This window comes from Notamacropus eugenii, chromosome 3 (genome assembly GCF_028372415.1).
Source record: "Notamacropus eugenii isolate mMacEug1 chromosome 3, mMacEug1.pri_v2, whole genome shotgun sequence".
NCBI lineage: Eukaryota > Metazoa > Chordata > Mammalia > Diprotodontia > Macropodidae > Notamacropus > Notamacropus eugenii.
In genome coordinates, this window is record NC_092874.1 from 426,319,719 (window position 1) to 426,333,302 (window position 13,584).

At 38.6% G+C, this 13,584-nt stretch overlaps 1 protein-coding gene across 5 annotated transcripts in view; it reads right to left on the minus strand.

The window, feature by feature from the left end:
- EEFSEC (eukaryotic elongation factor, selenocysteine-tRNA specific) overlaps positions 1–13,584 on the minus strand; it is a 344,545-nt gene that overhangs the window by 247,682 nt on the left and 83,279 nt on the right. For all 5 annotated transcript variants that reach the window (XM_072598318.1, XM_072598315.1, XM_072598314.1 and 2 more), the window contains exon 2: positions 885–1,092. In XM_072598318.1, coding sequence (XP_072454419.1) covers positions 885–1,092 — 208 coding nt within the window. The remainder of the gene's footprint in view (positions 1–884; positions 1,093–13,584) is intronic.

Sequence of the window (13,584 nt, forward strand, 5' to 3'; positions counted from 1 at the left end):
ACCTTTAATAGTCTAATCTATTACCACTGAGTATTCCTTTTTTTTTTTTAACTGTATAAAATCTCTCTTTTCCCATCTTCTATTATAACCAACCTTTTCTGATCTTAACTGATGGGAAAAATCTCCAGTCTGCTTTTGGCTCTCTTAAAGAAGGAACCACTTAGCACAGAAAATGTGTTTTAGAGCTAAAGGAGCCTAGAGATCACACAGTCCTAGTGCCTTTAACGAAAACAAAAGGTGAATCCCAGAGATGGCTGATGACCCTGCCTAAAGTCACAACAAAGGGTGTGCTAGAGTTTGTAGAACCAGGGCAAACCTGTAAGCCAACTGGTAAATTTTCAGTGTGGGCATTTACATTTCAGAAATGGGCAAACTCCACAAATCAGGGCTTGACTTACTGTTCTGTGGACTGTCTAGACTTAAGTGATGGATAAAATACTAAAAATGCAGATTAAACTTAAAACTGTGCAGTACATACATTTTTTCCCCAGTGGGACTGTTAATGACCATTTCAGTGCAGCCCTGGGCAACAACAACTTAGTAAACTGAAACCAGGTCTCCTTAACTTGTGTTCTTTCCACTACACACACCACGCTGAACCTTTGAATTAAATTCAAATTCACAATGTGGTGCCTCTGACACAGGAAATCCACAAATTTTAGCTTTAGTTTTTTAGAAAACTTTAAGAAATGAAGGGCAACATTCTGGTGAGAACTGCGTGCTGAGAAGACTCTAGTGACAGACAGACAGACAGACAGAAAGACAGACCGACAGACACACACTTTCTCTCTCCCCAGCAGCATCCTACATGTTACATGCCCAGGTCAGTTCCTATTTTGTAATTATCATATAAATGATCATTAGTCTATTCTTGGCAAACTTACTTTGTGTTCTCTAGCGTCTTCTGCATTTTCTTGGTCATCTTGTCAATAGCCGCCTGCCTCTTCTCTTCTGCTAGGAGGTCTATCTTGTTCAGTACCACAATCAGCTTCTGACAAGCAATTTGCCCAATCACCAAACATTCTGCTGACTGAGTTTGCATGCCTTTGGTCACATCGATAACTAGCAGCATCAGATCAATGATCTGGGCTCCTAGAGAAAGAAAATACAAGGTTAGCTGAATGAAAACAGAGGACTGAACTTTCTAGTAAGTTACCTGATATGTCCTAGCTCAGGGGGCAGTATGGTACAGTGGAAATAACATGAGATTCGGAGCCCAAAGACCTAGATGCAATTCCTTACTACTACACAACCTGTAGGACCTTGGGAAAGTCCCTTCACTTCCCAAGACCTGTTTTCTCATCTGTCATGTGCATGGGTTACAAATAACCTCTCGGGTCCCTTTAGCTCTAAATTTGTGATCTATGATCTAGAAGATCTATGATTGATGGTCTTTGTTGCCTCAGTATAAATATAAAAATAAAATACATTTTTGCCATAGAGTTTCAAAATTTTCAAGACTACATTCCAGATAACTTAGGGAGATGTCTAAAAATTGTAACCAAGAAGAAGACAAACAAAGAATCAATCTACTACATTAGATCTTGAAAATCTATTCCCAATATACAAAAGGTGGAGGAAAATCAATAAAGTCTATGACTGACCAGGTCAATTACTGTATCAACTAGGTCAATAATGCACAATAAGAAAAATAAAAGATTGTAACCAGGGAACGTGAGCAATAACCAGCAGTGGAGGGACAAAGGGCAGTTTTTTTTCTCTAACACACAGGCACTATGGTGGTTTTCTACAGTCTTTCTATAGGCTTTCTCCCCAAGTATTAAAGAGAACTAGTCCTGTAATGCCACTAGTGTAGGGAACTATTGGAGGAAGAAATTCCCTTTAGCAGCTCAGGTCTGCACCGAGAAGCTAAGTGACTCCCATCCAGTCAAAGAAGGCCCTGTGTGTCCAGGATGGTGGGTGAACATGGATCTTCCTGGCTTCAAGAGCAGCTCTCTTTCTACTGTCATGCTTCCTCTCCCTAGGAAGGACAGGACAAGCTGCTTGGCCACAGGCCCTGTGTGTTTCCCAACAATACTAGAAAGCAAATGAACCTGGGATAGCTGCAAGCCAGAAATACAGCAGAATAACCCATTAGAAACATGTACTTTAAGATTCTGGGGCCACAAAGGTAGCTCCCAAAAGAGATAATCTTAGCTATTTCTGCCTTAATGTGACCTAGAGAACATGTATGAATATCTTCACTTAGAATAACCATAAATATTTTGTCTTCTTGGAAAACATTTACATTTTTCAGTAATCTTCATAATATCCCTAGCAAGTGGTAGTGGTGGCAGCAGTAGCAGCAGCAGTAATCGCAATAACAATAATTCGTTTACCTAGCACTTAACAATGTACAAAGATAAAGACAGAACAGAACTGCGAGGGAGGCAGAAGAAGGTGTTATTTTCTCCTGTTACACCAATGAGAAAACCTGAGGCTCAGAGGTCACCAGAGGTTACACATGAACCAAGGTCTTCTAACTCCAAAGTGCTTTTCTCCACAGGCTTGATAGTATAGACCCAAAATGATCATTATCATTCCATTCTGCAGATGGGAAATCTCTAGGAAGTTTAGAAAACAATCAAGTGCTTTAAACACCTCCATGTTTTATCTTGTCAAGAGACAAGAAAAATACAAAAGAAAGCTACAAATCTAAATCTACTATATTAGAGAGCAACCTGTTTTCTCTTTTCATGACTCCCCCTGGAGTTTCGCAATGATACTGTTTCTTTGGCTAGGGATTACTGGTACAAGATAGAATTTAAGATTTACTATAAAAGGAAAATAAATAAGAAATAAACGACGCTGAGACTTGCATTTAACTGGCCAATCTGTCCCCTATCCCCAATGACTCCACTTGCAAAGAAGGCCTAGGTTCAAACCCCATCCTGAACACAGTGATTCTTTGATTTGACGGAAGTCCTTTAACGTCTCAGTGCTCTAGACAACCCTCAGAGAGGTGCAGATCTGCACTAGTAAAGGGAGTTTCTTCATTCAAGAGTTCCCAATATCAATGATTCCATATTTGTATTTTAGAGAAAGGAGTAGGAAAAAAGAAATGAATTGAGTTGTAGAATTTGAAAGAACTGCTAAATGGTGGTTGTCTGGCAGGTTCACCTTGGGATCAACTGGCTGTGTAGGTTATAGAAATGTGCTGAGGGTTGAGCCATGGATTGAACTTCCCTAATGGCTAGTTAGCATACCTCAGACCCATGGTCAAAGACTTTAACCTCCCCCTTCACATTATAAACATGTTTTATTGACTACAAAGGACAAGAGTATAGATGGCTCTGCACTACCTATCCCCAACCACTCCAAAAACATGCAGTAATGTCAGCATCCTGCATTTGTTCCTAATAGAGAGTGGCTGTAACATTATACCCATTTTACAAATGAGAAAACTATCTCACAGAAGTTAAGTGACTGACCAATAAGCAAACAAGTAGTAAGTGACCGAAACAGGCCTCAAATTCAAATCTTCTGCCTCCAAGTTCAGTGCCCTTTTCCTTGTACCCTGCTGTGGAGCACACGTCCTGTCAACAGTAGGCGAAAGTTCATCATAGTCATGTGCAAAAAGCAGCACTTTTCTTTTTTGGCATGAGACTGCAGGTGTAGATTACAAAGCTAAAGCGGATCAAACCATGGCAAAAGACAAAGCAGCCTGGGCGAGAAGGGCAGCAGGACCAGGCCATCCGAAGGCTCACTTACTTCAAGTGGTACTACAGAAAACCATTTCAGTACTGGATTTGGTCAAAGGGCCTGGGATTATGTTCTGGCTCAGGCAACTAATTATGTGACCTCAAGCAAGCCACTTCTAAATCTGTCTCCTCATCTGCAAAAAGGAAATAACAGCCAAGAACCCAAGAACCGGGGAATAAGGAAAAGGTCCTCTGAGGAGTCAGAAAAGAATAATCATCATTATTATTACAACCATAAAGTTCGTTAGCTTTGAAAGCCATTGGTCTTGTACAGCCTCATATGACCACAACAACAGAACTGTAGGTGACCAAGATAGGCCTTCTTACCCCCTTTTACCAACGAGGACAATGAAGTTCTAAAAGAGGTTAAGGCATACGAGTGCTCCTCACAGCTGAGGCCAAGACAGATGCCAGAGAATCCATGCTCTCAATTTAGTTCAGACATTTATTGGCCCACCTACAAAGAGAAAAGCATTTTACTACCAAACATTCCCCGCAAGATGTGTAAGGGACGAGTACTCTCACAAGCTTAGTGAGCTGATTTCACAGCACAAAGCACATTCTCTTCATCCACCTGGAGAGAGGTCGGCTTGCTAACAGAGGACACTGACAGCAGGGAGAAAGGAGGAACACAGGAAAAAGACATAACACAGACACAAGAACTATAAAAACAAAGAGATATTTGGTCATTTAGCATAGGGGCAAATAGTCCTCAAAGTATGAGACTTTCTAAAGAAAATGTTCACAATGAAAGTCAATCACCAACAAAAAGGTAGGTTAGGCTATGTGTAGTAAAGCCTATTAAAGAAGCCAGGGAAGTGTGCAAAAACATTTTAGAAAATTTTCCATCAAAACAAAAGTTTCAGCATTGTAATTAATAAAGTTAACTGGAAAATGCACCTAAATAGAACACCACATTTCCTGATGAGACCAAATACACAAAGTATTATCACACTCCTACCTCACCGCTTTTAAAACAAAAAACAATTTATATGTCTACGGTAGTTGATTAACACCAACAATTCCTATACCCTACTGCATTCAGAGAATCATCATACATTAATCGTGAATTTCCCTACAGTCCATACTCAATGCCCCCAGCTTTAACCATCAGGACTTGAAAGCAGATGCTCAATCAGTCAAGGAGATGATTCATTAAACTGTCTTACGTCCTCAGACCCACACAAGTCAGTACTAGGGACTGTCTGGCCTTTCAGCTTCACTGACTTCAGCCTGAAATTCAAGCTCCTCCACTTCTTATTTCTTCCATGAATTAATTCAAAAGGGAAATCACATGTGAAGAAAGGCAAAGACATTCCACATGGAGAAGCGCAGATCCAAGATGCCCAGATGCCCAGTCCTCTCAAGGCTGACAATTACTACCAGCAGTCACTAGGATCAGTTTTACCTTCTATAATATACTGAGCTGACAATTTCAAATAGGTTCCATTGAAAACAATCTGACACAAATTAGGCCTGTTAAAAAACAGGTTACCCTTTTCTTACTTAAAAATCAGTTTCTTTTCCCTACCATTAAATTTTCTCATTGTACATAAAACTAACTAGTGGTGCCCAGCCTTCTCCTGTTGGCTCAAGGGGAATGATTCATGTACTTAATATACTTAGAGGACCTCACATCTTATTCGTGTTGGGATCCTGAGCTTAAGAAATAGAACTGATTGACAGACAAACGAAGATAAGTGCTAAGACACGCAAGCACTCAAGAACAGTTACAGGATTGCACTTTCAACCTTATCAAGCAATCTACAAGCAACATTCATTAGGGATAACACATATATCTTTGCTCCAAAAATATGGCTTCTAAAGCCAATACCCTGTAGCACCACTGCTGAATGACTTCTAAGGGAACCAAAGGTCACCATGACTTAACAAAACGGTCCCTAAAACTGGAACACAACTGGAAACTTCGGGTCAACTCCAGTGAACCACAGGCTGCTTTCTGCTCTCAGTTCATCTATTTTTTTCACCAAACTTTTGATCAGAGGAACAAGGAAGTGACACAAGTGTCCCCCTCTCTTTCCTTTCAAATCCCCAGTATTTCCACCAAATGAATAGGCAGTCTCTTTCCTAATTCCCACGAACCCAGAGTAGGAAATCATTCTTAAACGAGAGAGCATGGGTGAGTGAGTGGGTGGGAAATGCAGTACAAAAAAATTTAGAGTTACAAATGACCTTCTATATTTTTCAACCTATCAAAATTTTTCATCTCGTCGTATTGACTACAGAATCCTTTAAAGATATAGCAGGATCATTATCACAGGGCTAAAATTTTTCCCGTACTTTTTTAAAGTTACAAATCCTCAATTCTATGAGTTCTCTATCTCAATCATAACCAAAAGAAAAAGAAAAGAAATGTACAAAGGCCAAATTTTGGTAGACTCTTAAGTATTACAATTTTTCTGAAAGTACCCAAGTTTCCTTTTGTTGCTCAAAAAAAAAAAAGTTCCTTTAAGCAGTTTTTGAGACATCAAACATTAAAACTTTGGACTCCTCTTAAAGAACTTCACATCTGAAATGATTTTGGACAGGGTGATGTTTAACTCGAAACTACAAATCATCTGTAGCAGGGAGGGAAGGCTGCAGGCATTATTTACACCACCCCGAAAAAAAAATTAGAAGTGTTTTTTCATTATTAACTATAGTTAAAGTATATGTTTCCCATTAGTACAAAATCTTGTTGGCATTTTCAACCTTGTGAGACAGCAAGGTATTCAAAAATGCAGAGTAATTCTCTTCAGTCATCATAGACCAGAATGTCCTGACGGCCAAGGATTGATGGTTAATTTGACTAAATTCTGAAATCTGTTCCTCAAGCATTTAAACTAGTGCCTGCACCTAGTAAAAAAATAAATAAATTTAAAAAATATATATATATATATATAAAACAATATATGATGAAAACTCTTCAATGCTAATTATCCATTTAAATCTGACCAGTGATACATATCAGACTACTCTGAATATCTGTAGACAGATGACCACCAAAACAGAAATACATTAAAATGTTTTCACTGCTTCCTTTAACTCTTCCTGGAGTCATTCACACTTTCAAGAGCAGCAGAGTTTCAACTCAGTTTCATATTCATATGACATAAAACCAGGGCATAAATGGGAAAAAAACACTGATCTGGAAGCTACTTTAAATAGACACCAAAAGAGTCAGGAAATCAGTCTTCAGCTGGCAAGAAGAAGAGTGCCTGGAATCTTTCTGTTGGCCATGACATCACAAAATACAAACAATTACAATTTCATAGGAAGTTGGAAAGTCAGCAGCTGACCGAATAAGGAGGTATCACTTCAATTATATGAAAGGGCTCAAAAGTATTTCCATGAAACACTTCTCCCCAGATAAAAGCTCAGGAGCACAAAACTCATCTGGCCATCGCCAGGTCTTCTGGCTGACCCAGCACTCCAATGGACAATATCACACTTTATACACAACGATGTTTAAGTGTGCAGATTGTCCACACAATCTGCAATATGTACACAGCCCCTCCTGCCAGCTTAATGGAAGCTCTGAACCTAAATTATCTAACTGCCATGAGGAATATGCACATTACAATGAAAGACAAAGCTAAACTGCTATTACTGCTTTACCTTTCTTATTTTCATAGATATACATGAGTATATGAGGTTTTCAAAAAGGAGGCCAGACCTGTAGGGCTAGACTAGATCACAGAGAGAGAGAGAAAGAGAGAGAGAGACAGAGACAGAGACAGAGACAGAGAGACAGAGAGACAGAGACAGACTTTGTTTTGCTTGACTTTTCATATTTGTTTTCTTTTTCAATTGGAAGGGAGGGTGAAAGACAGTGAAAATGTATTTTTTTGTTCACTGAAAAAATTTTACCTTAATTTTAAAAACAATCACAGGCTTCTGGTATCAAAGTGCCATATTTTACATAATAGTGCTCTCTAAGGCCTCTTCTTGCTTGAAAATTCAATAGTTCAATGGAGTTATACCTCCTACTATTGTAAATAAGTTTTTGTAAACTGAATCTATGACACTTTGAGATTTACAAAGCACTTTCCATAGGTATCTCACTTGACACTCACACCAACTCTGTGGAGTAGGTCCTATCATTATCCCTATTTTCAAGAAAAGGAAACAAGCTGAGAGTGATTTAAGCAATTTGCCCAGGGTCACAGAACTAGTTAGTATCTAAGGCAGATTCAAATTCAGGTCTTCCAGATCCCAAGTCTTGCAGCATGCTCTTCTATTTTTCAGCAAACAGTGGCTACTACCCCCTTAACTACAATTACTATAAATGCTTGTGGACAGAGACTTTGAGCAGAATACAACAGCCTTGGACTAAGGAGAGAATATACCAAGAGAGCTATCTTTGGCATAAAGAGGGGAATGAAGTCTAGAGAAATCCATAATAAGGACAGAAGAGAGAAGCCTGGAGACGATAACAAATATATACCTATGAGAATAACTGGAGATGCTCAGAATCAGGCCATCATGACTCAAAACCCTTCTAGGATAAAGAGGCTCAATCACAAGGAAGTACCTTGTGCTGGGAAGGGACATCAGACCAGACTTTACTGTCCAGTGGCTACTCAACTTCTTGTTGAAGACCTCCAGCTTTGAGAAATTCCTGAAGTGACCCACTCCACTTCTGGACGATTCTGTTATGCGAAGGATAGCTAGGTGCAGAGATAGGTCTTGAAGGCTCATGGAAATTCAATCCTTGGCAGCATTAGGAAAGGTGGGGGGAGGGTGAATAACATTCCAGGGAATGAGAGTAGTGTGAGGAAAAGTAGGAAAAAAGAAGGGGCAGGAAGGCAACAAATCATGTTCACAGGGACAGTGAGCAGACCAATGTGTAGAAAGTCAGGAAGCTACAAAGAGCACAGGAGCAGAAAATAAGGTTAAAAAGGGTAGTTGAGATCAGATTGTAAGGGACCTTGAATGCCACATTTAGGAGCCTGAATTTGATTTTACAGGCAATAGGAAGTTCTTGGAGAATTGTGAGCAGAGAGCAACAAAAGAGATGCTTTAGGAATCTGGAAGAAATAGACAAAATATACTAAAGAAAGTCTTATTATACACTAAAGACACATACGTAAAGACACTTCTGATCTGAAAACAAAGCCCCACACAACTCGTACTTCTTCACAGAGAGTTTGGAAAGAGAGAGTTTTAAAATAAGTCAGAACAAATATCTGTGCCATTACTGACAGAAGAGCAAGGCGAGGTACTGAAACTGCACCACCCTTTCAACAGGCCAGCAGACGGAGCAGAAAGGGCAAGGAGACCTCGTTACACAAGGAGGCAAAAAGCCAAGTATTTTGTTAACCGGGACCAAAGAAGATGGAATCCTTTCCAAACATCCCAAGTTGATGACTTTCGTACAAGTAGGGAAACTTATCTGGTAATACTGTTATGAAGGGTTCTTCATTTTTCCTAAGGAGTAATAGTTCCAAAACTCCAATTTCCTAGCTACAGTTAAATGATCTTCAATAATTTGACAAGAGAGAAAACTAATTTGGGATTTCTAAGATGCTTCAGTATAAAAGCAGAGGAAGAAATATCTTTATTTTAAGAAAAGTCATTGTTCTACCTACAGATATAAGTAGAGAGCTAAAAAAAATTAAAAGACATTTTCAAATATCACAAAGGTAGAGGAGAAACTATAACCAAATCTACATGGAATAAAAGATACGCAGTGCTTGTACACACAACAGCATTATGAATATCTAACTAGAAAGCAGCTACTCAGAATGTACATGTGAGCAAGGAAAAATGAAAGAGCAAGAAAAACATAGCTGTAAAACTATCCATTTGTCAATTCTAAAGTTGTCCATGAATTTCCATGGATTACTAGATCAACTTTAGAGGATGGAAAGAGGCAAAAAGAAGCACAGCTGAAAAGAAGTGTCCATTTCACTTTCTGCAAACACAGATTAGGAGAGACAAGGTCCTTCCCGAATTAGAGACTCATAAAGAGGAAACAATCTTTGAAATCAATCTAGTCAAACCCTCACTCTAAAACAGAGGGGTTAAACCCCAGGATGTTACCTGCAGCACTTCTGAGTGCCACATTAACAATATTAAAATGTAACTGGGAAATATTTAACAAAATCAATAAAACTACAATAAAACAAAATACTACATTTTAAAACCAAAGTCAATACCCACAGCCCACAGCGATCTTTATGTTGAATAGATCTGATTTCTACTTCAGTTTGACACCACTACTCTAAAACATCAGCAACCTGGCCTCTGCTTGAGAACCTCAATGACATGAACTAATAAGGAAATAAAAGAGAAATCAATCAAAAAACCCAGGAAGAAAATGAGAATTGTTTCCAAAAGAGTAACTAGAGAAGCAAGAAACAAAATCAACAGATGGCTCATGTGATAACCAAGAAAAAAATAAACAACAATGGACAAGACAGCAAGCAAATAAAGTCATTAAACAAAACCAAAGAGGCTGCAATAGAAAAGTAACAGAAAAACAGGCAGATGCCACAGTCCAGAACCAGGAGCTTGGAATCAAGAAGACCTGAGTTCAAACCCTGCCTCACACCCTATCTAAGCATCTGGCAAGTCACATAACTATTGTCAACCTCTGTTTTCCTCATCTGCAAAATAAGGGAGTTGGATAACATGGTATCTAAGGTCCCTTTCAGCTCTAAATCAATGGTTCAATAATTTTAAAAAATTCCTTGTAGTCACATCCACAATGCTCACAATTCTGAGCAAACAGAATTACATATGGTACATAACGAGACTTCAGCATGCCTCAATGAGTATGCCCTCAGAGAAAAGGATCCTTAAGCATAAGACATGAAGCAAGAAAGGAATGGCCAATAGGCAACTGGTGATGGAAGACTAGCACTGAGGAGAGAGAAGAGTATTGGCCATATGGTAATCTGGTGATCATAAATATGATGATGACAACTGAGACCATGAGAAATGAGAAGATCATTGATATTAAGAACACTGAGAGAGACTGTCTGGGGACAGCTACCCAGGTATGCCCACAGTTATCAGGTGAGACACATATCATGATACAGTAAAGGAAGCTAAAAAATAGCTCCTACTCCAAACCTCCTACTACAATAAAAAGAGCAATAAATTTCAAAGTCATTCAAGATTGAACCTAAGAATCACATATTTGATCCCTTCCATTTCCGCAACATCTGGTCAACAAGTCTTGTCATTTTGTTCTTTTTTAAAATTAAATTTTCTTTTTCATTGTGAACTTAGCAAAAATATTTCAATATACATAGAACAAGTAGTCTATATAATAGACTGTGAACTGTTATGTAAAAGTTTTTTTAAAGGAACAGAGACATTAAATTAGGGAATAACAAAATTGCTATTTGTATCTCTTCACTTTTTTGTTTCTTTCTGTGCATTAAAAATATTTCATTCACACTTTTTTGAATATCTGTCACTACCAACTACCAAACAGAAGCCCCATTGTTGTTCTTCAGTCATTTCAGTAGTATCTGACTCTTCAGGACCCCATTTGGAGTTTTCTTGGCAAAGATACTGGAGTGGTCTGCCATTTCCTTCTCATTTTTACAGATGAAAAAACTGAGGCAAACAGGGTTAAATGACTTGCCTAGGGTCGCAGAGCTAGTACAGATTGGACTTCAGGCCTTGTACTCTTGTTCACTGGGCCACCTGGGGGCAAAGAGAAGCTCTGCCTTGTAACAAATACATACAGTAAAGCAAGACATGTACACAAATAAGGATGATGAAAACTAGGATGTTATGAGGTTAAAGGAAAAAAATTAAGTGTTTTAATAAAGGTGGGGGGGTAAGCAGAGATTTTACGCAGATAGGAAGATCTAAGGAAGGTTTCACATAGGATGTACCACAAGTTGAATTATCATTTCTATGCAGATAGCTTTCAAATCTACATACCCTACTTTCATTTCTCTTCTGAGTTCCAGTCCCACATCACCTACTGTATGCTGGATATGTCCACACGGATGACCCAGAAGCATTACAAACTCAACTGTTGCAAAATAAAACTCATTTTCTTCCTTTTTGCCCATCTCCCTTCCTAACTTCCCATTTCTTTTGAAGACACGACTACTGTCCTTCCAGGCACTCAAGTTTGCAACCTCCAATTATCCTTTCAGTGACCAGTGAAATGCTCTGAAGATTGTCACCTTTATCACAAATATCTTTTATCGACACTTGGTCTTGGTCAGCCATTCCTCCCATCTTTGTACTGTTTAATCTTGGTTCCCAGTTCTTCATGTGACACACTGGGGACTGACATAGTGGAGCCCAAATATGGTGGTCCCACTGTCATCAATTACCAATCAATAAGAATCGTCAAGTACTTACTATGTCTAAGCATTAATGAGGATGATAAGCACTAATGCTACAAAGAAAAGCAAAAATGGCCCTGTCTCCTCTAGGAGCTTATATTCTAATTAGGAAAATAGCTTGTTAAAAAAATCCTCAATTTTCCCTCTATTTGCCATCTTCCAAGGATAACCTTTAAGTATTCTTGGGATAATCAGACATTGGTTCTCATTTCATTCTTACTATAGGCTTATTTTTTCCTTCTCTTTCAACAGTCATTGTTTTATAAGGTGACGTTGCTCATAACTTTCTTCCAACTTCTTGGATAAGATTATGCAACTGAGTTTATATTCTGAACTTGTACTGCCACTGGCTGCCATGAGCCTCAGCCTAGCAAGGAGGCCAAGTGTCTACAGGCTGAGTCTAGGTCTCAGCTTCTTTAAACTTCTCCCTATAGCAGTTGATTTATATTGATTAAATTTCTGTAGGAAATAGTGATAGTCTATATCAATGTCTATTTCTTATCCCATTTCCCAAAGTTAATAGTTTTTCTGAATAATTAGGCTGGAGCTATTGTAGTTTCACAATTATCTTTTTCTCATCTTTAGCCTTTCTTCTGATTTTGGGTTGATTTTGATCTTGTCTTTAATAAGTTGATGGTCTCACTATATAAAATAAAGTAAAATATTGAGGGTTCAGTTCTAGACCACTACAGTAAAGTGACTATTACAATAAAGAAAGTCATACAAATTTTTTTGCTTCCTAGTAAATATAAAAGTTATGCTTATACTATATATACATGTTATGTGTATATACAATACTACATGTAGTCTATTAGGCGTGCAATAGTATTATGTGTTTAAAAAAATGCACATACCTTAATGAAAAAAATATTTTATTGCTAAAAAATGCTAACCATCATCTGAGCCTTCAGGGTGTCATAATCTTTTTTCTGTTGGAGGTCTTGCCTTGATGGTGATGGCTGCTAACATATCAGGATGGTGGCTGCTGAAGGTTGGGGTGGCTGTGACAATTTCTTAAAGTAAGACAACAATGAAGTTTGCCTCATTGATTGACTCTTCCTTTCACTTGAACACTTAGAGGCAACTGTAGGGTTATTAAATGGCCTGATTTCAATACTGGGAAAAAACAGGGAGGCATCAGGAAAAGGAGAGAGATGGGGAAAGACCAGTAAGTCAGAACTTACACATCTGCTGACTGTTCATCCTCTTACATGGGCACAGTTAGTGAAGTCCCAAAACAATTACAACAGTAACATCAAAGGTCACTAATCACAGATTACCATAATAGATATAAGAAGGATGAAAAGGACTGAAATATTGTGGGTGTCACCAAAATGTGACAGAGAAACAATGTGATCACATGCTGCTCAACAAATGGCACCAATAGACTTGCTTAACACAAGACTGTCACAAACCTGCAACTGGAAAAAAAAATGTATCTTCTCCTCAGTGCAGCAGCAGTCCTTCTTGCTCCACAGTGGTCAACTACATTCTCTGATGCCCATGTCCAAGGGACTCACAGTTGGCACTGACCTTGGCACCACATACTCCTGTGTGGAAGT